Source organism: Microcaecilia unicolor, chromosome 4 (assembly GCF_901765095.1).
Source record: "Microcaecilia unicolor chromosome 4, aMicUni1.1, whole genome shotgun sequence".
Classification (NCBI taxonomy): Eukaryota; Metazoa; Chordata; class Amphibia; order Gymnophiona; family Siphonopidae; genus Microcaecilia; species Microcaecilia unicolor.
In genome coordinates, this window is record NC_044034.1 from 360461065 (window position 1) to 360486864 (window position 25800).

At 44.3% G+C, this 25800-nt stretch overlaps 1 protein-coding gene across 4 annotated transcripts in view; it reads left to right on the top strand.

Moving 5' to 3' along the window:
- The first annotated feature begins 217 nt into the window (after positions 1–217).
- Positions 218–25800, top strand: part of AP1S2 (adaptor related protein complex 1 subunit sigma 2) — an 80015-nt gene continuing 54432 nt past the window's right edge. For all 4 annotated transcript variants that reach the window (XR_003942027.1, XR_003942028.1, XM_030202311.1 and 1 more), the window contains exons 1-4: positions 218–325; positions 6021–6199; positions 16161–16269; positions 18682–18819. Coding sequence is in view for 2 of the 4 variants with exons in the window: in XM_030202311.1 (XP_030058171.1) it covers positions 6021–6199; positions 16161–16269; positions 18682–18819 (426 nt within the window). In the remaining 2 variants the exon portion in view is untranslated. The remainder of the gene's footprint in view (positions 326–6020; positions 6200–16160; positions 16270–18681; positions 18820–25800) is intronic.

Consider the following 25800-nt stretch of genomic DNA (forward strand, 5'->3'; position numbering starts at 1 on the left):
CGTAACCCTAGTAGCGCTTTAGAAATGTTTAGTAGTAGTAGTAGTAGTAGTTTGCTTGCTTTGTTTTGGGTGAACGGGGCTGACGGCTGCGCGGAGGAGAGGAAAAGGGAGATTGGCCGATTGGCTTCAGCTTCTCGACGTCATGGCGGCTCCTGTTCTAGACTCAATCTACCCTCCTCAGTGACGTCACCCGCGACGCGTACGTCGCCTAGCGGTCGTCGCCGCCGTGGAAGCCAGCTGATTGTAGTCAGTGCAGCAGCTGCAGCAACAACGGACGTGTCGCGCGGCCAGCGACTCCCCCGCTCCCCACAGCAACGGCAGCGCGGTGAGTTCTTTCTTGCCGCTCGGTATTTCCCCCCCGGCCCCCCTCACTCTGAACCCCTGCCTGCGGTCGTTTGTTCCCCCCTCCGTCTTCTTGAGTCGGGACCACCTCGTTGGCTCCCGTCAGCCTCCTTTGTTTCTGGCTGTGCCAGGCCCCACCGAGGCAGAGAAAGGGTCGGCGGGTTTCCCATAAGACTGTGCGAGGGGAAGGGGCGCCGGCGCTGAACTCGTCCGCCTGGAAGGAGTAACATAGTGACATAGTAGATGACGGCAGAAAAAGACCTGCACGGTCCATTCAGTCTGCCCAACAAGTAGATGACGGCAGAAAAAGCCCTGCACGGTCCATTCAGTCTGTCCAACATAGTAACATAGTAGATGACGGCAGAAAAAGACCTGCACGGTCCATTCAGGCTGCCCAACAAGTAGATGACGGCAGATAAAGCCCTGCACGGTCCATTCAGTCTGTCCAACATAGTAACATAGTAGATGACGGCAGAAAAAGACCTGCACGGTCCATTCAGGCTGCCCAACAAGTAGATGACGGCAGATAAAGCCCTGCACGGTCCATTCAGTCTGTCCAACATAGTAACATAGTAGATGACGGCAGAAAAAGCCCTGCACGGTCCATTCAGTCTGTCCAACATAGTAACATAGTAGATGACGGCAGAAAAAGACCTGCACGGTCCATTCAGGCTGCCCAACAAGTAGATGACGGCAGATAAAGCCCTGCACGGTCCATTCAGTCTGTCCAACATAGTAACATAGTAGATGACGACAGAAAAAGACCTGCACGGTCCATTCAGGCTGCCCAACAAGTAGATGACGGCAGATAAAGCCCTGCACGGTCCATTCAGTCTGTCCAACATAGTAACATAGTAGATGACGGCAGAAAAAGCCCTGCACGGTCCATTCAGTCTGTCCAACATAGTAACATAGTAGATGACGGCAGAAAAAGACCTGCACGGTCCATTCAGGCTGCCCAACAAGTAGATGACGGCAGATAAAGCCCTGCACGGTCCATTCAGTCTGTCCAACATAGTAACATAGTAGATGACGGCAGAAAAAGACCTGCACGGTCCATTCAGTCTGTCCAACATAGTAACATAGTAGATGACGGCAGAAAAAGCCCTGCACGGTCCATTCAGTCTGTCCAACATAGTAACATAGTAGATGACGGCAGAAAAAGACCTGCACGGTCCATTCAGTCTGTCCAACATAGTAACATAGTAGATGACGGCAGAAAAAGACCTGCACGGTCCATTCAGGCAGCCCAACAAGTAGATGACGGCAGATAAAGCCCTGCACGGTCCATTCAGTCTGTCCAACATAGTAACATAGTAGATGACGGCAGAAAAAGACCTGCACGGTCCATTCAGTCTGTCCAACATAGTAACATAGTAGATGACGGCAGAAAAAGACCTGCACGGTCCATTCAGTCTGTCCAACATAGTAACATAGTAGATGACGGCAGAAAAAGACCTGCACGGTCCATTCAGGCTGCCCAACAAGTAGATGACGGCAGATAAAGCCCTGCACGGTCCATTCAGTCTGTCCAACATAGTAACATAGTAGATGACGGCAGAAAAAGACCTGCACGGTCCATTCAGTCTGTCCAACATAGTAACATAGTAGATGACGGCAGAAAAAGACCTGCACGGTCCATTCAGGCTGCCCAACAAGTAGATGACGGCAGATAAAGCCCTGCACGGTCCATTCAGTCTGTCCAACATAGTAACATAGTAGATGACGGCAGAAAAAGACCTGCACGGTCCATTCAGTCTGTCCAACATAGTAACATAGTAGATGACGGCAGAAAAAGACCTGCACGGTCCATTCAGTCTGTCCAACATAGTAACATAGTAGATGACGGCAGAAAAAGACCTGCACGGTCCATTCAGTCTGTCCAACATAGTAACATAGTAGATGACGGCAGAAAAAGACCTGCACGGTCCATTCAGGCTGCCCAACAAGTAGATGACGGCAGATAAAGCCCTGCACGGTCCATTCAGTCTGTCCAACATAGTAACATAGTAGATGACGGCAGAAAAAGACCTGCACGGTCCATTCAGTCTGTCCAACATAGTAACATAGTAGATGACGGCAGATAAAGCCCTGCACGGTCCATTCAGTCTGTCCAACATAGTAACATAGTAGATGACGGCAGAAAAAGACCTGCACGGTCCATTCAGTCTGTCCAACATAGTAACATAGTAGATGACGGCAGAAAAAGACCTGCACGGTCCATTCAGTCTGTCCAACATAGTAACATAGTAGATGACGGCAGAAAAAGACCTGCACGGTCCATTCAGGCTGCCCAACAAGTAGATGACGGCAGATAAAGCCCTGCACGGTCCATTCAGTCTGTCCAACATAGTAACATAGTAGATGACGGCAGAAAAAGACCTGCACGGTCCATTCAGTCTGTCCAACATAGTAACATAGTAGATGACGGCAGAAAAAGACCTGCACGGTCCATTCAGTCTGTCCAACATAGTAACATAGTAGATGACGGCAGAAAAAGACCTGCACGGTCCATTCAGGCTGCCCAACAAGTAGATGACGGCAGATAAAGCCCTGCACGGTCCATTCAGTCTGTCCAACATAGTAACATAGTAGATGACGGCAGAAAAAGACCTGCACGGTCCATTCAGTCTGTCCAACATAGTAACATAGTAGATGACGGCAGAAAAAGACCTGCACGGTCCATTCAGTCTGTCCAACATAGTAACATAGTAGATGACGGCAGAAAAAGACCTGCACGGTCCATTCAGTCTGTCCAACATAGTAACATAGTAGATGACGGCAGAAAAAGACCTGCACGGTCCATTCAGGCTGCCCAACAAGTAGATGACGGCAGAAAAAGCCCTGCACGGTCCATTCAGTCTGTCCAACATAGTAACATAGTAGATGACGGCAGAAAAAGACCTGCACGGTCCATTCAGTCTGTCCAACATAGTAACATAGTAGATGACGGCAGAAAAAGACCTGCACGGTCCATTCAGTCTGTCCAACATAGTAACATAGTAGATGACGGCAGAAAAAGACCTGCACGGTCCATTCAGGCTGCCCAACAAGTAGATGACGGCAGATAAAGCCCTGCACGGTCCATTCAGTCTGTCCAACATAGTAACATAGTAGATGACGGCAGAAAAAGACCTGCACGGTCCATTCAGTCTGTCCAACATAGTAACATAGTAGATGACGGCAGAAAAAGACCTGCACGGTCCATTCAGGCTGCCCAACAAGTAGATGACGGCAGAAAAAAAAGACCTGCACGGTCCATCCAGTCTGCCCAACAAGATTTATTTATTGCATGTGTGTCCCACATTTTCCCACCTCTTTGCAGGCGCAGTGTGGCTTACAATACATCATGATCAGTGGAAATATAATAGGAAATAGGCATTTAGTGTTATAGAAGGATCTTGGACAACATAATAATGAAAAAACATAATAGTTGTATAACTACTACTTAACATTTCTAGAGCGCTACTAGGGTTACGCAGCGCTGTACAGTTTAACAAAGAAGGACAGTCCCTGCTCGGAAGAGCTTACAATCTAAAGGATGAAATGTCAAGTTGGGGCAGTCTAGATTTCCTGGATAGAGTTAGAGTTAGAAAATAGACACTTAGTGTTATAGAAGGATCTTGGACAACATGATAATGAAAAAAGCAGAATAGTAGTATAACAAGAAGGATTTTGGGTAACATGATAATGATATAACGTGATAGTAGTATAGTGGGTTGGAAATAGAGAGCTGCATGGCTTCCGTCCCCGCGGGAATCCCGCGGAACCCGCAGGATTCCCGCGGGGACGGAGGCAGTTCCTGCGGGGTTCCCGCGGGGATGGAAGCAGTTCTGCGGGGTTCCCGTGGGGACGGAGGCAGTTCCTGCGGGGTTCCCGCGGGGATGGAACCAGTTCTGTGGGCTTCCCGTGGAAGTGTAAGCTGCACCTGCACCAGCCTCTCATCTACCGAATACCAATTTATTTGAGTGCTGTCTCCTCCTCCTCCTTCTCTTCTTCCTTGCTTTACTAGCATAAATGTGGAAAGTCTTCCATTAAGGAGGTGGTAGAGTCACAAATGATGACGGAATTCAAAAAGGCGTGCTAACCTTAAATGGCTGCATGTGTGTGGATATTTCAAGTGACAGATGGTGACTCTGGCTGTGATGAACTAGAGCTGATACCTGGCAGACTTGTATGGTCTGTGTCTCATACATGGCAATCTGGTGTAGGATGGGCTGGAAAGGGCTTAGACAGCAACTTCAGTGGCTGGAACATGAAGACAGTGCTGGACAGACTTTTATGGTCTGTGTCCCACAAATGAGAACATGAATAGGCTGGAGTGGGCTTCGATGGCAACTCCAGCAGTTGGAACATAAGGTTGGGGCCAGATAGACTTCTGTGGTCTTTGTTCCAGAAACACGAAAGAAAGACCATAATCAAGTATATAATATCACACTCGTTGATTTAATGATGAATTGATCATGAGTGTGACTATTGGGCAGAGTGGATGGACCGTTCAGGTCTATTTGCTGTCACTTACTATGTTACTATTAATCCTCTTTGCTCCCAGGCTGGTGCACAGACCTCAGCTCTGACACAGGCACGAGAATCAGTTGTCACCTGACCTACTGGTGTGTGCATGTGGCGACCTCTCAGCACACACTGCCAGTGAATCAGAGACAAATCTTACATGTGCGCACCAGAGTGTTCCAAGTTCCAACTTCCGTTCCTTCCTTGCCTACAGTGCTGTGGCTCAAATCCAGAGAGAGACTGAGGGAGCTGACTGGAACTTTCTTTTATGTACTATTAAATTCTTACGGGGATGGGTGGGGATGGGCTAAATTCTTGCGGGGACGGGTGGGGACGGGTTAAATTCTTGCGGGGACGGGTTGGGATGTTTTAAATTTTTGCGGGGATGGGTGGGGATGGGTAAGATTCCAGTGGGGATGGGTGGGGACGGGTAAGATTCCAGCAGGGACGGGCGGGGATGGGTAAGATTTCTGTCCCCGTGCAACTCTCTAGTTGGAAACTAAGAATGTTGTACTGGTTTAGCTATATGTTTATCTATTTATTTATTCAATAGGATTTATTTTACTGCCTCTTTGAAGAAATATATGACGGCAGAAAAAGACCTGCACGGTCCATCCAGTCTGCCCAACAAGATAAACTCATATGTCAACCGACAACACCTCGATGCTCTACCGAGAGTAATAGTGACCTCCAGGGAATGGATCCTCAGAAGCTTAGCTGAGATTAGGTGGCAGAGCCGGTGGTGGGAGGGGGGCTGGTGGTTGGGAGGCGAGGATATTGCTGGCCAGACTTATACGGTCTGTCCCAGAGCTGGTGGTTGGGATGCAGGGATGGTGCTGGGCAGACTTATACGGTCTGTGCCAGAGCCAGTGGTGGGAGGTGGGGATAGTGCTGGGCAGACTTATATGGTCTGTGCCAGAACTGGTGGTTGGGAGGCGAGGATATTGCTGGGCAGACTTATACAAATCAAAGTAAGGTATACACAAAAAGTAGCACATATGAGTTTATCTTGTTGGGCAGACTGGATGGACCGTGCAGGTCTTCTTCTGCCGTCATCTACTATGTTACTATGTTACATCTGCCCTCCTCCCCCACCCCCTGGTATTGGCGTATATGTATTATTTTTCCAACGTTTAAATGTTCCTCTCCCTTTGCCCCTGTTGCAGATGCAGTTCATGCTGCTTTTCAGCCGTCAGGGCAAGCTGCGGCTTCAGAAGTGGTATGTGCCCCTGTCGGATAAGGAGAAGAAGAAGATCACCAGGGAGCTGGTCCAAACAGTGTTAGCCCGCAAGCCCAAGATGTGCAGCTTCCTCGAGTGGAGGGACCTCAAAATCATCTACAAAAGGTGGGGGCTGTGGGTGGCCTGGGCACAGTGAAATGGACCTTTAAGCTCATCATTGATCACTTGTAATACTACTATTACTAATCATTTCTATAGCACTACTAGAAGTATGCAGCGCTGTACACATTATATGCAGCTATGTTCTGTGTCCCTAGAGGGCTCACAATCATAAGTTTTTGTACCTGGGGCAGTGGAGGGTTAAGTGACTTGCCCAGAGTCACAAGGAGCTGCAGTGGGACTTGAACCCAAGTCACCAGGATCAAAGCCCACTGCACTAACCATCAGGCTATTTCTCCACTAAGCTGCAATCGTGTGAGGCAGATTTATTGTTTATCTATGTGTTTGGATTGTGTTTAGATATTATCAGATGTAACAATAGCAGACACAAAATCCTTTCACCCTGTTTTTGCATATATCCATTTGTTTCTGATATATTATGCTTTGTTACCACCGGGTGGCTACGTTTAGCTTTTCTCCTTTCAGTTAGTGTTCACAAATGCACTTTTGTTTGGCAGCCTTTTTTTAAAGGGGCAGATGCACCAAAGTCCTGCTAAAAGCACCTCAGTAAAAATTACCAAGTTGGAAATAGCGAGTGATGCTCAAAAGAAACGTGATGCAAATGAGCTGCTTGGAAAAAACAGCCAGCAGCTTGGCAAGAGGGAAGCAAATCGATCACCCGATCATGCACAGAACAGCTAGTGTGGCTGCTCTTTGCATGCTATAGACGTCTTTCATGCATGCATATAAGCTGTGTGTATGAAAGCAGTATGTAACTTTTTGGTTTTTTTTCAAACTTTTTTTTTTATCGCCACCACAGCTCCAGAGCTTGCTGTATTGTGGAGTTCAGTACTGCCTATCCCCTGGATTCTATACTGTAAACGGGACCGCTGCGCCAGTAGGGGGAGGAAGGAAGTCTCCTCCCCAGGATTAATCCAAGCCCCACAAATTGCCACCAGCAGATACTTTCAAATATTCTTTTCTTTTTATTTTTGTTTCCAAGTTACAACCAAAAGCTTCAGTCCAGCCCTGGGGTTAGGGCTGCCCCAGGCAGGGTAGTGCTGCCCCTCACCCAGCAATCCAAAGTCTCTGACCGTTCTTGAGGGCTGCAATAGTCCCCTTTGGAAATACTTCCTTTTCACAGTACGTATCACAAGCAGTGCTGGCCCCAAAGTACGTATCACAAGCTGTGCTGGCCCAAAGCAAAATTGTTCCCTTCTGTCCAACCAGGGTTTCCAGCTCCCACAGTTCTTACACAACAAACAGGAGCAGCTGGGGAACCAGGCTTATAACTCTTCCAGTCCTCTGCCCTTCCCCCACAGCAAACAGTTCAAATCAAAACAGGCTTCTTCCTTACAACAGGTTTTAAATCAAAACTTTTAAACACATAGCTTTCCCCCTTTAGGTGCTACCTTCCTCAGGGCTCTCCAGCTCCCATTCCATCCTCCTTCTGCTTCTTGCTCAGCAGCCTTAACCCCCTCCTCCACCTGCTTCTCACCCCACCCTTCCCTCTACAGGTGGGAGGCATCATGTATTGATTAGGGAGCCAGGGAACTGGGCTTCTTCCTTCTCCCTCCCTCTTGTGGTCAGAGTTGGTATATACCCATCTTGTCTATCCCTGGGGCTCCCTTTTCTGGGACGGGGCAGTGCATTCTGGGAGACGTAGTTCAGGATTTTGTTGTTTCATTTTGTACCTCTGGGCTCTCCTTGTCACAATATATAGTGCCTGAAAATCTGTGCGGAAACCGAAGCGTCTTCTGTAACAGTGCACATAACTTAATTGGTTAACTAGCTGATCAGCGCTGTTAATTAGATGTTAACAAGCAATTAGCAGTAATTGGCATTCATTGAGATTTATGTGCACAACTCTCTAAGGGCCCTGTAAGCCGCGCTGTAGGCATGCTAACTTTTTACCATGTGGTAACAATAGAGACACCCATTATATTCCTGTGGGTGTCTCTAGCATTAGTGTGCGCTAAAAAGTTTGCATGCCCTTCCTAAGTGAATTCTGTAACGTGGTGCAGCTAAATTCTAAGTCGCATAGTTGAAAAGGGTGCATGGGCATTTCTAGGTTCTGTGCGTTAGAAAATACCCAATCTGCGCCTAATTAGGCATTGGAATTTACGCCAAGTAAAACGTGGCCTAAATGTACGCAACTAAATTTGGTCGCTGCGAGCCGCTTGGTGTATTCTATATACCGCATGGAAACTCGAGTCTGGTCTATAAAATTTAGGCGTGCTTTAAAGAATACGCCTAGGCATAACTTTTTTCCGCACAGATTTTTCAGGCTTCATACATAGAATTTAGCACTATATGCCTTTTTTTTTTAAATTTTATATAGAAATATATTTATTGTCATCATAAGCAAAAATAAAGGCATATACTGCAGCACTGAAATCCATAATACAGCATTGCAAATAACAAAGCAAGCTCTGGAGCACTTACAAAAACATTCTGACTATAACTCTCCCCTTTCCCAAATTCCCCCCAACTCCCCTATCTTCTTCTCTGCCCGATCCCCTCCTAACACGAGGGAATGCAAAAACTTGGAGGTTTAATTAAAACAATATTAACTTCACAAGTTTGCTATTGATTTCAATAGCGATTTATATTGTTTAGGTGTCACCAATATGGCGGCTGTGCAGGGGAGAAGGGGGGGGCAGCTTCAACTTTTTGACGTTGTGCTGTCACCTGTCTCCATTAAATCTCCTTGGGCAGGAGCAACGCCTACTCTCTCCTCTGGGATGCACTGGGAGGTGCTAAGCACCATTTAAGGGAAAAAAACTCTATATGGTGCTTAGTCCTTCCCAGTGAATTCCAGGATGCACTGGGCAGGGGCTGAGTGCCACCAAGGAGGTTTGATAACAGGAGATGGCATGAGCTTATCTTGCTCATTATATGGGCAGAAGCTAGTGGGTGCAGCATGCCGCCATCTTGGTTTGTCCAAAACAGTTGCAAATTAGATTTTACTTTCTCTCTGTTAGGAGGGGATTGGTGGTGGTGGTGGGGGGATATAAGGGGAGTTGTGGGAGTGGGGGGTTTGAGGGGTCTGTAAAGGAGGGAAGCAAATAAGCCGCTGCCTACACCGCTGTTGTCACCAGGCTGGGCTCCAACGCCTTATGGGGAGGGGAGGTGGTTCGGGTCTCTAGACCACCGTAGTTTGAGTTGAGCTGGGGGAAGGGCATGAAAGGGGGTCTACTGGACCACCAGCGATTTCTGGTTGTTGGGGGGGGGGGCTAGGAGTTGGGAGGTTTTAAAGGTTTGGGTAGGGGGGTTGGGATCTGCTGGACCATCTGGAGTCTGAAAGGTTTTTGGGGGGGGGGGGGGGGTCAGGAGGGGACTGATCATCCATGGACATACCCACAGTGCTTGTGGACTTGCGCCAGGAATGATTGGACTCTTTTACTGTCCAATGCTGAAAACTAACTGTGCATATAATTTGCATACTGTTAGTGTTTGAGCATTGGTCAGTAATTCTGACTGTGTTTTTCTGGCACTGTTCTCTACAATACTGGGCCTCTTGAGTATCTATTTTGTTGTAAACCAGTGGTTCTCAACCTTTGTTCTGTTGTGACAGTGTTAGTGTGTGACACTGAACACTAAAATTCACAGCTGAACAACAATGACAACAACAAAAAAAAACTCTTAAATATTTCATTGTTAAAAATGACGAAAGGTAAAATATTCTTAAACAGAATTTACTTTTATTTTAACATGTAAAAGAGTTATTAAGAAATCTGAGACTGATGTAGTATTTCCATATAGGATTGTATAGTAGGCAATTCATAATAAATTAATTGTGCAATATTATAAAAATGCACTTGCCTTTTTTTATTATTAATATATTTCATTCATTCTAGGATCTATGTAGCTTATCATACAAAAGAAATATATTTTCAAATTCATTCATTCTAGAGTCTATGCAGCTTGTTATACAAAACAAATATATTTTATTCTGTTATCTCAGTAACAGCCGACAGAAAATCTTTCTACCGCCAGATGCTATGAAGTAACACAAAATCTGCAAATACTCGGAAATTATGTAGCAAACAGAAGATGTGGACAACAGACCTGCAGCATTTCTATTTGGGACTGATGGCAGTAGAATAGTCAAACAGAAAAAGGAACCAGTTATGGGTATTTCAAGGGACACAACAGTGTGCCCAGACACACTGGTTGTGAACCACTGCTGTAGGCTGTAATAGACATAGGGTCACAAGCATCTTCAAACGCTATAGGCACGTTAATAGCTTAGATATTGATGGACTTTGGGGTGTGGCATTGCAACTGAAAGGGAAAGGAGTCAAATGTTTGGAATGGTTTTATATCTTAGTTAACACTATCCTGTTAATATATTGTTCGGTAATGCCAAAGTTACTGTTCACTGGGCCAGCCCAGCCATTAGGTAGAAGCTAGTCGGTTGCCTAGGGCAGCAGCAGCATGGGAGGGGAAGGGGGCAAAAAGCACCTGCAGTCAAAGGAAAACAGACACCTAAACTCAAAGAGCCTTCTGTTCCTACTACCCTGTTTCCCCGAAAGTAAGACCTAGTAGAGGTTTTCCTGAATTGGTAGATATAAGGCCTCCCCCGAAAGTAAGACCTAGCAAATTTTTGTTTGAAAGCAGGGCCACTGAGAACCGGACAAGGCCGCCCCCCCACCTGAGGTCGCCGGCCCCCCCCTCCACCCACCCTCCGTCGCTCCCGGAACTAACCTTAAACGCCTCCTTTCACCTTCGCAGCAAGCAGCAGGGCAGACCTCTCCTTCCTTCCGTGCCCCACCCTCGCGGACGTTACATCAGGCGAGGGTGGGACACGGAAGGGAGTGGCCTGCCTTGCTGCGAAGGTGAAAGGAGGCGTTTAAGGTTAGTTCCGGGAGCGACGGAGGGCGGGCCAACCCCGATATTTCCCCGAAAAATAAGACAGCCCCTGAAAATAAGACCTAGTGCATTTTGGGGGGCAAAAATTAATATAGGACAGTGTCTTATTTTCGGGGAAACACGGTATATTGTAATAAATCGTCATGGAGATTATATAGGGCTCTTTTGCTGCTTTTCTAACCATTTTAATAGGATACACTCATCATGAAAGCAAAACATTTGATTGATAAATTTCAGCTGATATTCTGCTGTATCTACACATATTCTCCGATACCTCAAAAATTGAGAAAAAGGAATGTTGATATGGAAACAGTATGGATTAATACTCTCGTAATGTAACAGTGAGTTCCTATCTGTTGATTTAGAAAAAACATTTTATCTTTCAGCTCTCTTAACATCCAAAAAAGTAAACTCTAGATTCTTCTATAGCTGAATGACAACCATTCAAATACTGCACAAAACGAAGCAGTATTTCTACAGACCTATACCACAGAAATGATGTCATCTATAAACCATATTCATTCCTGAAACCCAGAGAAAAATGTGGATACATAATCCCATTCTTTTTCACAATGGGTCATGAAAACATTGGCTGTTGTAAGGCAGAAGCCACCCCCATAGCTGCTCCTGCTTTTTGTTGATAATTATTATTATTATTTATTGCACTTGTATCCCACATTTTCCCACCTATTTGCAGGCTCAATGTGGCTTGCAAAGATCTGTTATGGCATCGCTGTAACAGAGGAGAAATACATTTGGTGTTACAGAGTGATAAAAGAGGACAGGAGGATCAGGTTAAGTAGCTACACCGTGATACATTTTGAGTAAAGGAGTGTAAAGGGTTGTGGTCTACTCGTTATGGGTTTTCGTAGTAAGCTTTATTAAAGAGAGAGGTTTTCAAAGTTTTGCGGAAGGTGTTTAGTTCGTTGATCGTTTCCAAGTGGGTTGGTAGTGCATTCCACATCTTCGTGCCTATGTAAGAGAAGCTGGACGTATGTGTTAGTTTATATTTGACCCCTTTACAGCTGGGGAAGTGTAGGTTGGGAAAGGTGCGGGAGGATCGTTTAGCATTTCTGGGTGGAAGGTCCACGAGGTCTAGCATGTAGGTCGGGGCGTCTCCATGAATGATTTTATGAATAATCGTGCATATCTTTTTCATAATCCTTGGAGTAACAATCGACCGCCACCTTACACTTGAAACTCACGCGAACAACACAACAAAAAAGATGTTCTTCTCCATGTGGAAGCTGAAAAGAATAAAACCATTCTTTCCAAGATTTGTCTTCCGCAACCTGGTACAATCACTCGTATTAAGCCATCTGGATTACTGCAACTCATTATACGCAGGCTGCAAAGAACAAGTAATGAGAAAACTTCAGACAGCCCAGAATACAGCAGCCAGACTCATCTTCGGAAAACCAAAATACGAAAGCGCAGCACCATTACGCGAGAAACTACACTGGCTCCCACTCAGGGAACGTGTCACCTTTAAAATATGCACATTAGTGCACAAAATCATTCACGGTGAAGCCCCTGCATACATGTCTGACTTGGTAGACCTGCCACCCAGAAACGCCAAAAAATCATCCAGAACTTTCTTCAACCTCCACTTCCCTAAGTGCAAAGGCATAAAGTATAAAGGACTACATGCATCAACCTTCTCCTACAAGAGCACGCAACTCTGGAACGCACTGCCATGCGGCCTGAGAGCGGTCTATGAGTTGACAGACTTCCGCAAACGATTGAAGACCTATCTCTTTGACAAAACATACCGCAAGGATCAAAACATATAAATCCCATATACATCATAACAATGCCTCAAGATATTACCCCACGCACTCCACGTCCTCATACTCTCTCCCATTCAATATCTACCCACAGATAAAAACTGTCTACCCCATCGCTCACTTGCTATTATTCGATCAGCGTAGTAATTCCCCTACACCATATCCTTTAGTTTCTACGCCCCAAAGGCGACTGATCTGACTCTGTCTTCCTTAACTATTCACAATGTAACCCATAATCGTAATGTAATGTAAGAAACTGTATTTCCATCATTTACAATGTATTGTAAGCCACACTGAGCCCGCAAATAGGTGGGAAAATGTGGGATACAAATGCAACTAAATAAATAAATAAATAAAATATCTTGAACGTAGTACGTTCTTTCAGTGGGAGCCAGTGTAGGTTCTTTCTTAGGGGTTTTGCACTTTCATATTTTGTTTTTCCAAATATGAGTCTGGCTGCAGTGTTCTGGGCTGTCTGGAGTTTCTTGATGGTCTGTTCTTTACAGCCAGTGTAGAGTGAGTTGCAGTAATCCAGGTGGCTTAGTACTAGGGATTGCACCAGGTTTCGAAAAATGGCTCTTGGGAAGAAAGGCTTAACTCTTTTGAGTTTCCACATGGAGTGGAACATCTTCTTCGTTGTATTCTTCACGTGGTTTTCAAGTGTGAGATTTCGGTCAATGGTGACTCCCAGAATTTACAGATTGTTTGAGATGGGGAGGGAAAAGTTAGGGGTGGATAAGGTGGTGAATTTATTTGTATTGTGATGTGAGTATGAGACATTGTGTTTTTTCTGCATTGAGTTTTAATTGGAATGCATCCGCCCAGGAGTGCATGATTTGGAAGCTGATCATTATTCTGACAGTTCTCATGATCTCCATTTGAACCGCTTCATTCTTGTTCTCGCAAGTTCCTCACATATAAGATAGTGTTCTTAATAGCACTTACTTCTGCCAGAAGAGTCGGCGAGCTGCAAGCCCTTGTAGCAGACTGTCTTTACACCAGCTTCTACCACAATAGGGTTGTGCTCTGAACCCACCCCAAATTCCTAAAGCATTAATTATTATTTATTATTATTTATTGCATTTGTACCCCACATTTTCCCACCTTTTTGCAGGCTCAATGTGGCTTACAGAATGTTGTTATGATACAGTCGTTACATGTTCTTAGATACATTACATGATCTTAAATACTGTCAATAATAAGCTGAAGGTATGAGGTGGTTTAGATGGAGATGTCGTATGAGAGGTGTTTTTGATGTGTTTGGGTAGTTTAAGGGATGATTTATATCCTTAAGGGTGTCTTTTGTAGGCTTTGTTGAAGAGATGTGTCTTCAAAGATTTGCGAAAGCTGGTTAGATTATTCATGGTTTTCAGTGCCATAGGTAGTGCGTTCCATAACTGTGTAATGGCGTTCCATCTCAATCAATCCATTGTACTACTGGTCATCTTCTCTAAGCCACACTAATCCTGGAGAAGCAGCACTGCATGCCTTAGACTACAAGCACGCTCTAGCTTATCTCTTATCTGGAGCGTATAAAACCTCCCAGCTCTTTTGTATCCTTCAATCCTAACAGATTAGAGATTCCCATCACCAAACGTACTATCTCCACTTGACTGCAGACGATCTTCTACATGTATGCTCAGGCTGGGCTGACCCTTCATGGCCATGTCACCACTCACAATGTAAGAGCCATAGCAGCTTCAGTAGCCCATTTCCGCTCTGCCTCCATTGAAGACATTTGCAAGGCGGCAACGTGGTCTTCTGTCCACACTTTCACTGCTCACTACTGTCTGCAGCAGCATTCCAGGTGGGATAGCCAGTTTGGACAAATAGTTGTGTAGAATCTTTTTGCTACTTAAAAGCCAACTCCGCCCTTTGACCCTTTTTATTTCCCACCAGGCTTACTCTCTCTTTAATTGCAGAAACAGGTTTATATTGTGAGCTTGGTAGCTAGTGAGTCCCACATGTGAGACTATTATGCCTGCTTGTCCTCAAAGAAAGCTAAGTTACATACCTGTAGCAGGTGTTCTCCAAGGACAGCAGGCATATATTCTCACATACCTCCCCTTGGAGTTGTCTTCTTAGCTTTAGTACTGTATTGCTGGTCCCATGTTCCAGCGTCAGGCAGGAAGGCACCCACGCGTGCGCCGTGGGGGCAATGCCTCAAAAGATTTAAAGTGACGGTGCATTTGGCAGTGTCCGCACCAGGCTTCTTGGATGATGTCACCCACATGTGAAATTATGTGCCTGCTGCCCTCGGGGGAGCATTTGCTACAGGTAAATAACTTCCCTTCCCTGAGGTTCACCTTAGTTCTTGGTTATTTCTCTCTGGTTGTTGTTCAGCGTTCTTGTATCTTATACTTGATGAAAAATAGAGCTGGATAACACCCACAAACAAAAGAATGGTAATTTGGGGGGAGGGGGGGGGGGGTTCTTTTACTAATCTTTAGTAAAAGACCCTCAATATCTTTAATGGGAGAAAACTCAGTTGCTAGATGTGAAATTCATCTGCCTGACGCTGTTCGAGCTGCTTGTGAACTTTTTTAAGTAATTCCTCATGTCTCTGAAACAAACACAAGCCAAAACATGGCCACATCGGGTAGATGAATTTCACATCTAGCAACTGAGTTTTCTCCCATTTATTACCATACTGCTTTTGTTTGTATGTGTGTATTGTCCAACTCTGTTCTTAATCTGTGTACCATTTGTTGGGTTTTGGCCTCTCTTATGCTTAACTTACTTCTTATCCGTATGTGTGCAGCAGAGGTGTGCACAGGCAAAAATGTTTTCGATTTTTCTGATTTAATATTTTTTAATGTGTTAAATCACTTTTACACTGAATAAACTTAGGGTGCAACTGAGTTCACACTAATACTTAATATGTAATATCATTTGCTCAATGTACTTTTTATTTGTTTCTGTCCTGTGCCTTACCCTTAATCTATTTTGTATCCGCATGTACATTATCATTCTTGCTCTTAGTATATGTTTCTTTTTTTATGTAGTCATTGTGCCTTCCCCTCGGATAACGTAGAATATCAAATGCATATATTTTCAGTTGCCTAAAAATTTGGCCAATATACTACAAGTACTTATCAAATACTGACTTTGTTAATTCCTTCTGTACTTTGAGCTGAAGACCTGACATATTATGGGCTTCATTTACTAATGTGCCTTTTAAGGCGCAATCATACAAGCCTCATTCTCAGTAAAGCCTATTTACACAATATGAGCTTAATACATACTAATGTTTGGTAAACTAAAAGTACTGGAAAGTTATGTTAAGCATGGGCTTTGTTTTTCAGATATGCCAGCTTATACTTTTGCTGTGCTATTGAAGATCAGGACAATGAGCTAATAACCTTGGAAATAATTCATCGTTATGTGGAACTTCTGGACAAGTATTTTGGCAGCGTGAGTTCTTACTTAATACTGTAGATATTGCTCTGTTGCAGATAAGATTAAGTAGTGGTAGGTTTGTGAGTGTTTAAAAAGTTTAGTAGTATTGTGTTAAAGATAAATGCCAAAAATCAGCTAAAATGTTCTGGTGTTTTCCTTAAAAATTTTAAAGATTGACTGGTACAGACAGATTGCATAATTAAAACATTCTCAACCAAGGGTATGCTTGCATCTGTTCTGGCTTATGGAAGATTTGGTAGTGCAAAGCAATGGAAGTAACCACCTGCTCCTTTCAACCTTATTCCCTAGCACAGGGGTGGGCAACCACTGGCCTTGAGGTCTACAACCCAGTTGGGTTTTCAACATTTCCACAATGAATATGCAACAGATTAATTTGCTTGTACCACTTCCATTGTATGTAAATAGATCTCATGCATATTCATTGTGGAAATCTTGAAAACCTAACTGGATTGTGGCCCTCGAACTGTGGTTGCCCACACCTACCCTAGCAGTACAGGATGGAAAGAGGTAACATAGTAGATGACGGCAGAAAAAGACCTGCACGGTCCATCCAGTCTGCCCAACAAGATAACTCATATTTGCTGCTTTTTGTGTATACCCTACTTTGATTTGTACCTGTGCTCTTCAGGGCACAGACCGTATAAGTCTGCCCAGCACTATCCCCGCCTCCCAACCACCAGCCCCGCCTCCCAACCACCGGCTCTGGCACAGACCGTATAAGTCTGCCCAGCACTATCCTCGCCTCCCAACCACCAGCCCTGCCTCCCAACCACCGGCTCTGGCACAGACCGTATAAGTCTGCCCAGCACTATCCCCGCCTCCCAACCACCAGCCCCGCCTCCCACGGATGGAAAGAGGTGGTGGCACTGGCTGAATTCCTCTGTATTGGCTGAGAATGCCACAGCAGCTACATCTTTAGTGGTGGAATAATTAAACTGGTGGGGATGAATTTGGATTTGAGGGGAAAGGGGGCAAAGAATATTGGGATTGTGCCTTATGAAGTGAGAAGTGAAGGCCAAGAAGCATTGGTCATCCTTAATACATGGTGCCGGGGGGGCCAATAGTTAAAAAAAAAAATCAGCATTAATTAAAGAGTTGGCGATAAGAACCACTGCATGTATTCTCTTCCAGGCATTACAAAGAATTATAATGCCTGCTGTGTTTATTGAGAGAGGGATTGTGTGATTCTCTGAATATGTTCAGATATTTTTGTCAGGATGCTAGATGGGGTGCCTTCAAAAGCCTTACAAAAATCGATGGAGAAACTATCTAGACCGGGTGATTTACCAAGGGGGCAAGGTCTTAATTACAAATACAACCTCCAAAGGCATGATAAGGGTCATCTAACATTTGCTGTAATTGTGTGGATAGGGTAGGTAGATGTATTTCTGCAAATATTGCTGAATATCTGTTTTTTGGATGACAGCATTCTTAGCATATAATCTTCTATAAAAGTCTCCTTTGGATCTGGTTATCTTTTCTAAATAACGCCCCCTTTCCCTCCTTAATCTTAAGGATGTTGTTGCTTGTTTGGTGTTTCTTCAGTTTATTTACAAAGAACAAAGACCTTTCATATGGTCGTTGCATTGCGCTAGCCTGCCTTCCATTTCCTCTTGTCTTTCTGTAAGTTCCCCCCACTTCCTTTTTTTTTTTTTTTTTGAATCTTCCAAAGCGTCCTTCAGCTCTTGTCTAACCAGTTTGATTTCTGATAACCATTTGACCATCTGTTCTGCTAATTGCCTGCCCCAAGAGCACAAGTCGTTACCCATGTCTAAGTCGCGTAGTGCCATTTTAGAGTCAGCGCGAACTGAGTTCAGTACCTTGCTGGCAGGTTAATCCTTCTGAGAAGCAGTTGATTTACTCAGTTTGGATCTTTTATGGAAAGTCACTAAATTCAATGAAGGAAAGAGGCCAAATAACCAAAGGAGATAAAGTTGGTTTTTTGCAAATTATGTTGCATTAAAAAAAAAAAGAGCAAAGCCCAAACAGAGCTTCAGCTCAGGGCTGCCGTTTCTGAGACTGATATTGCTTCTCCCACAGAGTATGTGTGTGCGCGCGCGCGCTTAATAACTCTTCCTTTCCAGGTATTTTTTGTACAGAATTATGTAAATGCTTAAGTTCCCTTTCACAAAGCAATGCCACCAATTAGCAAGCGCTGAGTGGGAGGAAGCCCATGGAAATTGAATGGGCTTCTTGGCATTCAGTGCACCTTTAATCAGTAGTGCCGCTTTGTAAAAGGAGCCCTTAGTATATGGTCATCTGAAAGAGCACTTTTCTGGCATGTTTTAGCAAGCAGTTGTATGAACAATAGAGGCTTGTCATGGGATTTGCTGTCTTGAATAGGTATTAGATTTCTTTTCCTCATGCCAAATGTGCTGTACTGTTTACATCTACTTTGCATTTCAGGTATGTGAACTTGATATCATCTTTAATTTTGAGAAAGCATATTTTATTCTGGATGAGTTTCTGCTGGGAGGAGAAGTTCAAGAGACCTCTAAGAAGAATGTTCTGAAAGCCATCGAGCAGGCAGATCTGTTACAGGAGGTAAGAACACAATCACTGTAGTCTGAGCACCAGCATGTTTTGCTTGGGATACAAAGCTCTGTTCTGTTTTAACCCTTACGTACAGTAGATGGAGAAACTGCTTTTAGTATGCATGGCATGCCGTTTTCACCTTTAAAGCTCTAACATGTAACCTCTTGCCTTGTTTTCCTCTTAGTATAAAGCTCATAATAATTTTGTTTGTCTTATTCAGTTTTAGAAATGTTTGAACATGCCATATGTTGTCTTTGGTTTTTTTTTAAATGTTAGAATGTGAACAGATTTAGGTGTTTTGTCACTTTTTTAATATTTACCTCATTGAATAATAGTTTCTTGATCTTTAGTCAAGTTGTTAATTGTCTTCAGTTTTGTGTTTCCTCTGTCGTATATCTGATGTCTATGTGCTTTTTACTGTTTCATTGCTGAAATCCAGAAGCTAGACTCTCTTTGAGGCTTTTTCCAGGTATAGTTAATTAACACTAACTATTCTAACGGCTCTGTTTAGTATTGCTGCTAATGTACTAAGGTGGCTAATATTGTAGCTTATTTAGGCCATAGAAATGCATAGTATAATAGGGAAAACATTTCTCAGAGATAATGCTTGTTTATTTTTTAAACGTGTAACTTAACATTTTGAAATTACTTTGTGACCTCAATATGTGCATTGGAGAAGTGTGTCATCAAATCAATCAAAGCATTTTATTTTCAGTGATACTATGCTACCAAATAGTGGAGTATTTTCTATATGCAGTATACTCATCAGGAATTAAAAGGTGGTCCCTAATTGGAGGGAGTTCCAAATCTTATGCTTTTTTTTCCAAATTTCTCTTTCCACAGCTAGTTGCATATTAATCCTTCTCCATTGGGTTTACATTTAATGCAGTTAATGAAGAGTTAAATGTCTTTCAAGGCAAAGGTGCATTTATTTCTGAATTCAGCTGAAATTATGGGATCATCACATTTAAAAACAAAAGTAAAACAACAAGTTACTGTATAGTTTAGAGATAAAACAGAACATTTTTCCGATTTTTGGAATCCATTGGAAAATTTAGTCTTCCTTAATTTTCTGACAGTGTTCTGTTCTAAGAGGCAGGCAGTTCAGTCAGAATAAGGGATGGCAAATGTTGAATGACATTCTACAACTTCATAGGCTAGCAAAATGTTAATTGAGCATTAACTGTACATCTTGTATTTTCCAAGTGACTTAACTTAATAAATGGAGAGTTTAAGTGCAAGAGTTGCAAATAAAATCTGGCTATCCAAATTGCACAGAATGTGCCCCTCTCCTACCAGGATGAGAAATGCATATATTACAAGTAGATGACATTTGAACACTCCAATTATTTTAATGTTTGGATGTTGTAGTAAATTACCATAGAAACTTTCAGTTCAGTTGTTGAACGTATTAAGTATTCCCTGTATGATATGTCTGAGCCTCGAAGGAGTTGTTAAAATGTTTTTCACCAGATCATTATGTCCACAATTCAATATTGCTACACTTCAATGTGGTATACATTAAGCTTCTCCAAGATCCATGGTACATATGTGATGAGATTTTATTAATTCTCCGAGGACAAGCAGGCTGCTTGTTCTGACATGTGGGTCGACGTCCACGTCGGCACAGGAATCGGCAAATTTTTGCAAGCAAAAAAGTAAAGTTTTGCCAGAGTTTTCTGGCGCGCGCACCGTGCATGCGCGGACGACTTCCCGCCCGTCACGTGAGCTTGCCTCCTCAGTTTTTTCTTGTTCATGGCGGAGAGACAGCGTACTTTGGTTCATCTCTTCGTTTTTTTGGCCCAGGAAGAGTCTTTCCACGATTTATCTTTATATTTCTACTTTCTTTTTGTCATTTCTTTAAAAAAAACAACAACAAATAAATAAAATTTACCTTTCCATATTTTTCTTAGTTTTAGACCCCTTTTTTAAGTTTTCTTTCTTTTTCTAAGCGGACGTGTTTTACCCCTTTTCTTTTGTGCCTTTCCTCTTTTCAAGGGCACAATCGCGTCTTTTGATTTTGCCGAAGCTGTTTTTCCTTCTATGTCATCGAAGACACCCAGTGGCTTCAAGTGTTGTACGTGGTGCAGCCGAACTATCTCGGGTACCGATACCCACGCCTGGTGTATCCATGCCTTGGGCCAGATCATAGCCCCGCCGCTTGTAGTCTGTGTCTTCGTATGAAGAAACGGACCGTCTCGAGAAGCCCAACGAGAGAATCATTTTGGGGCTCAGTCTGGTTCTTCGACATTGACATCGGTTCCGAGGTTGTCGGCGTCGACAGGAGGATTGACGTCGGGAGGGAAGGTAATGGCTAATGAGAGACGCGCTGGGAGCAGTGAGGTGTCGAGTGTTATGCAGGCCCCCTGGGACCGGCCTTCATCGGACCCAGCCCTGAGGAGACATGAGGATTCCACGTCCTCATCGGTACCGAGGAGTCTCGATGACAGGCGTCGAGCGAAGGTGAAGAAGCACCGTTGTCGTTCTCCTTCGACACACGGTACTGGGAGCTCTGGGGCATCGAGAGAGTCGGCACCCGAGAAACGTCGGCAACGAGAGGATCGCTCCCCCTTGGTAAAGGAGGTGCCGATGCGTCGGTCTTCCAGTAGCCTGGTACCTGCCCCTGAGGCTCCACGGATTCTGACACCGCCTGTTCCACCGATCCCGCAGCCTTCTCCGATGGCGGCTCTCGATGAGCACGTCCGGGCCTTGTTTCCAGAACTTCTGGAGGGATCGCTATGTCAGTCAGCTTCGGTGTTGGGGTGCTTGTGCCTTCTCTACCATCTGCTGCAGCGGTTTCTGGCCCTTTACCTGTGGTGAGGTCCCCGACTACGATGCTGCCTGCGGCATCGACGTCGGCTGCCACCCAGGTCGACTCCCCTTCGACGTCGGTGGAGGGAGCTTTGCCGCAGTCGGACCAGGCATCGGCCTCTTGGCATCGCCATAGAGGACATCGTTCCTCGGCGTTGAGGCAGGTCCAGTGTCGAAGCACCTTAACTCAGGTTTTATCCGACACTGAGCAGGAGTGTTCGTGGGAGTCGGATGATCCCAGGTACTTCTCTTCTGATGAGTCCTTTAGGATTCCCTCTGATCCTTCTCCTCCGCAAGAAAGGAGACAATCTCCACCGGAAAGTCTGTCCTTTTCCTCTTTTGTCCGGGAAATGGCTATGGCTATTCCCTTCCCTGTGGAGGTTGAGGATGAACCCAGGACTGAGATGCTCGAGGTCTTGGATTATTCTTCTCCACCTAAAGAGGCTGTGACAGTTCCTCTGCATAAGGTACTGAAAGAAGTCCTTATGCGAAACTGGTCAACCCCTCTGTCTGGTCCCGTGGTGCCGAAAAAAAGCTGAATCTCAGTATCGGATCCACGGTGAACTTGAGTTGATGAGGTCTCAGTTACCCCACAATTCCATGGTGGTGGACTCCGCCCTCAAGAGAGCCAGGAGTACTAGAGACTATGCTTCGGCACCCCCAGGCAGAGAAGCTAGGGCTCTTGATTCTTTTGGGAGGAAGACATATCAGGCTGCTATGCTCGCTGCCAAGATCCAGTCATACCAGCTCTTCATGAGCGTACACTTGCGGGACTCGATACGTCAATTGTCCATCTTGTCCAGTTTAGCCTGGGTAACACATGATTGCAAAGCTGTGGACAAGTCAGTGGTAGACAAAACAGGAACAGTATCAGACAATGCAAAAACAGGGTCAGAATCTGTTTCTACTGTAGCTACGGTCAGGGTAGTGTCGACAACAGGAGTCTCGTCAGGAGTAGAGATAACCAACTGGGCTAAATCATCAACCAGATTGTTACCGTCGACCTCAGGGTGCTGAAGACGGATGCATCCAACCAGGAGTGTGGAGCTCATTTAGATGGGCTTTCACGTTGCCTAACCAAATTGTACTCATTCAAATGATCAATCGGGTTATGATGTATTATGTCAACAAGCGGGGGGGGGGGGGGTACATGATCTTACCTTCTGTGTCAGGAGGCCATTGGGATGTGGAACTGGGCCGTCCAGTACAGGATAGTTTTCGGAGCCATGTATCTGGTGGGAAAACTCAACAGCCTGGCCAACAGACTGAACATGAATGGTTTCTCAGCATGGCTCTCCCTCCATTGATCTCTTTGCCGCTCATTACAATCACAAAGTCCCTCAGTACTGCTACAGGCTTAAGTCACACATCAGACTGGCAACGGATGCCTTTTTCCTTCATTGGGGGACAGGTCTTCTGTATTCATATTCTCCCATCCCTCTTGTAGGGAAGACTGCTGAAACGCAAGCAAGATCTGGGAATCATGATCCTGATCGTCCCGGGGTGTGTTGGCTCTCCTGAAGGGTGTCTCCAGGGTCTTACTGGCTTCCAGGAAATATTCTACTAGGAGGTCTTATACTTTTCAAATGGAGGAGGTTTGCCATCTGGTATGAGGGCAATGCCCTAGATTCTTTTTTCTTGCTGTACACAGAACTTGCTTGAATACCTTCTGCACCACTCCGAGTCTGGTCTCAAGACCAACTCTGTAAGGGTTCACTTCGGTGTAATTAGTGCATACCATCACCATGTAGAAGATGAGCCCATCTTTGGACAACCTCTAGTTGTTTGATTCATATGAGGTTTGTTTTTGTCAAAGCCCCCTGTCAAACCTCTACCTGTGTCATGGGACCTCAAAATTGTCCTTACCCAGCTGATAGCTCCTTTTGAGCCACTGGATTCCTGTTATCTGAAGTACTTGACCTGAATGCTCTTGTTTTTAATGATGGTTACTTCAGCTCACAGGGGCAGTGAGCTTCAGGTCATAGTAGTGGATCCACCTTACACAAAGTTTCATCATAACAGAGTAGTTCTCTGCACTCACTCTGTTTCTTTCTAAGGTGGTGTCGGAATTCCATCTTAACCAATCAAGTTGTCCTGCCAACATTCTTCCCCAGACCTCATGCCAATCCTTTCAAAAGTGCACTGCACACCTTGGATTGCAAGCAAGCCTTGGCCTTCTACCAGGGGTGGACTAAGCCCTATAGAGAGTCCACTCAACTTTTTTGTTTGTTTTGATCCCAACAGGATCGGGGTAGCCATCAGTAAACACACTCTTTCGATTTGGCTGGCAGACTGCACCTCTTTCACTTATGCCCAGGCTGGGCTGACTAGAGGGCCATGTCACGGCTGATAACGTCAGCCATGGCTGCGTTAGTATCTCACTTGAGCTCAACCTCCATTGAAGAGATTTGGAAGGCCGAAATGTGGTCTTCAGTCCACATATTCATATCCCACTACTGCCTTGAGCAGAACATCTGATGCGACAGCCGGTTTAGTCACAGTCCTGCAGAATTTGTTTAGGGTCTAGAATTCAAACTCCACCATCCTAGGCCCGTTTTATTCTCTTCCATGATGCACCTTCACAAACAGTGTGTAAATAGTTTCAGATTAATTGACCACCTCGGCCTCACTGTTGTGAGTCCCTATCAACCTCATGTTTTCGGTGAGCTAGGGATTCCCACAAGTGAGATTAATATGGCCTGCATGTCATCGGAGAAAGCGAAATTACTTACCTGTTGCAGGTATTCTCCAAGGACAACAGGCCAATTATTCTCACATACTCTCCCACCTCTCCTAGAAGTTGAATTTGTTTTTTTGTTATATTTCAGTACTGCTGGTCATGCACTCGCGAGTTGGGCGGAAAGGCACCTGTGCATGTGTGGTGAGAGCACTGCTTTAAGATCTTGAAGGGAAAGTATGCTGGGCTGTGTTTCCGCACTGGGCTCTGTGGAAAATGTCACTCACGTGTGAGAATAATTCCCTGCTGTCCTCAGAGATTACTTACTACACGTAAGTAACTTCACTTTCTCAGCAGCTGCACCATGGGGGCATATACACATTTTGGTGCAAACTGTTTTACATCATTCTAAGGGCATTTCTCTCCTCTCCATAACTGCTGGAAACCCATATCTTTCCTTTACCTGGTAATAAAAATAATTAGTCTTGCTCTACAGGCGAGAAAATAACTACCTTTTTGCGTTGTATCCCAAAATGTTTTGTGCCCATGTGAAAAATGTTTTGATAAAAGGCCTTTGTGTATATTCGCTACAGAACCATAATTGTGGCTGATCCTACATCAAGAAAACTATTGGGCCTTTCTGTTGGTCTTTGCAGCATAGTCCTCTATTTTGTGATATGCTAACAAGAAATCTGTAGTCTAGATTTTTTTGGCATAAAAAAATATCCCTATGTTTAGTAATAAGGTTCTACAAGTTTTGAAAGGATGGTATTCAGTGTACCTGTTTACGCACTGATGTTTGCATAGAGTGCTGGATGTTGGAAATTGTGCAATTCTCTTTAAAATACTATGAGGCCTTCAAGGGCTTGCAGCAGTATAAGTTGACATTGTGTTGACACAGTGGCCATATTCTGAGTTTGCAGTCAAATGCACTTTCTTGAGTATCTATTACTATTCTGTGGTCCTGTAAAAACTTGCTTATTTTAAGCATTAGATTATTTGGTGATTCTGGATGTCATGTCACATTTTGGAATCTTGATTCCCCCTTTTTTCTTGGGCAACAGTTTTTAATGGCATGAACTTGTTAAGGGCTGGAAGTAAGAACTGGAAATAAAGTCAAATAATTCTGGGATTGCAGAAAGTCACTCCAATTAATTTTACAACCACCTCAAAGACAATATTGATCAGATCACATTTCAGTATAAATATGCTATAGATATTTGCATTCACTTGGAATCTTAGAGGGACTTTGTAAACAAGGTTAAGCTAAATTATCTTTGCAAGCAATACATTAGGACTTACTATAGTTGACTAAACTGCTTTTTGTAGATTGGATAGGTGGAGTGTTGACGTTTAGAATCCAAATTTGTTTCCTGATGATGGCAATGACTCTTCTTATTGTTTATGGTTTGTTTTTTTTTTAGCACAGCTTAGTGCTGTAGGTAACATAGTACAGTATAAGTCATATGGTGCCAGAACAGTGATGCCACAATAATCATAAT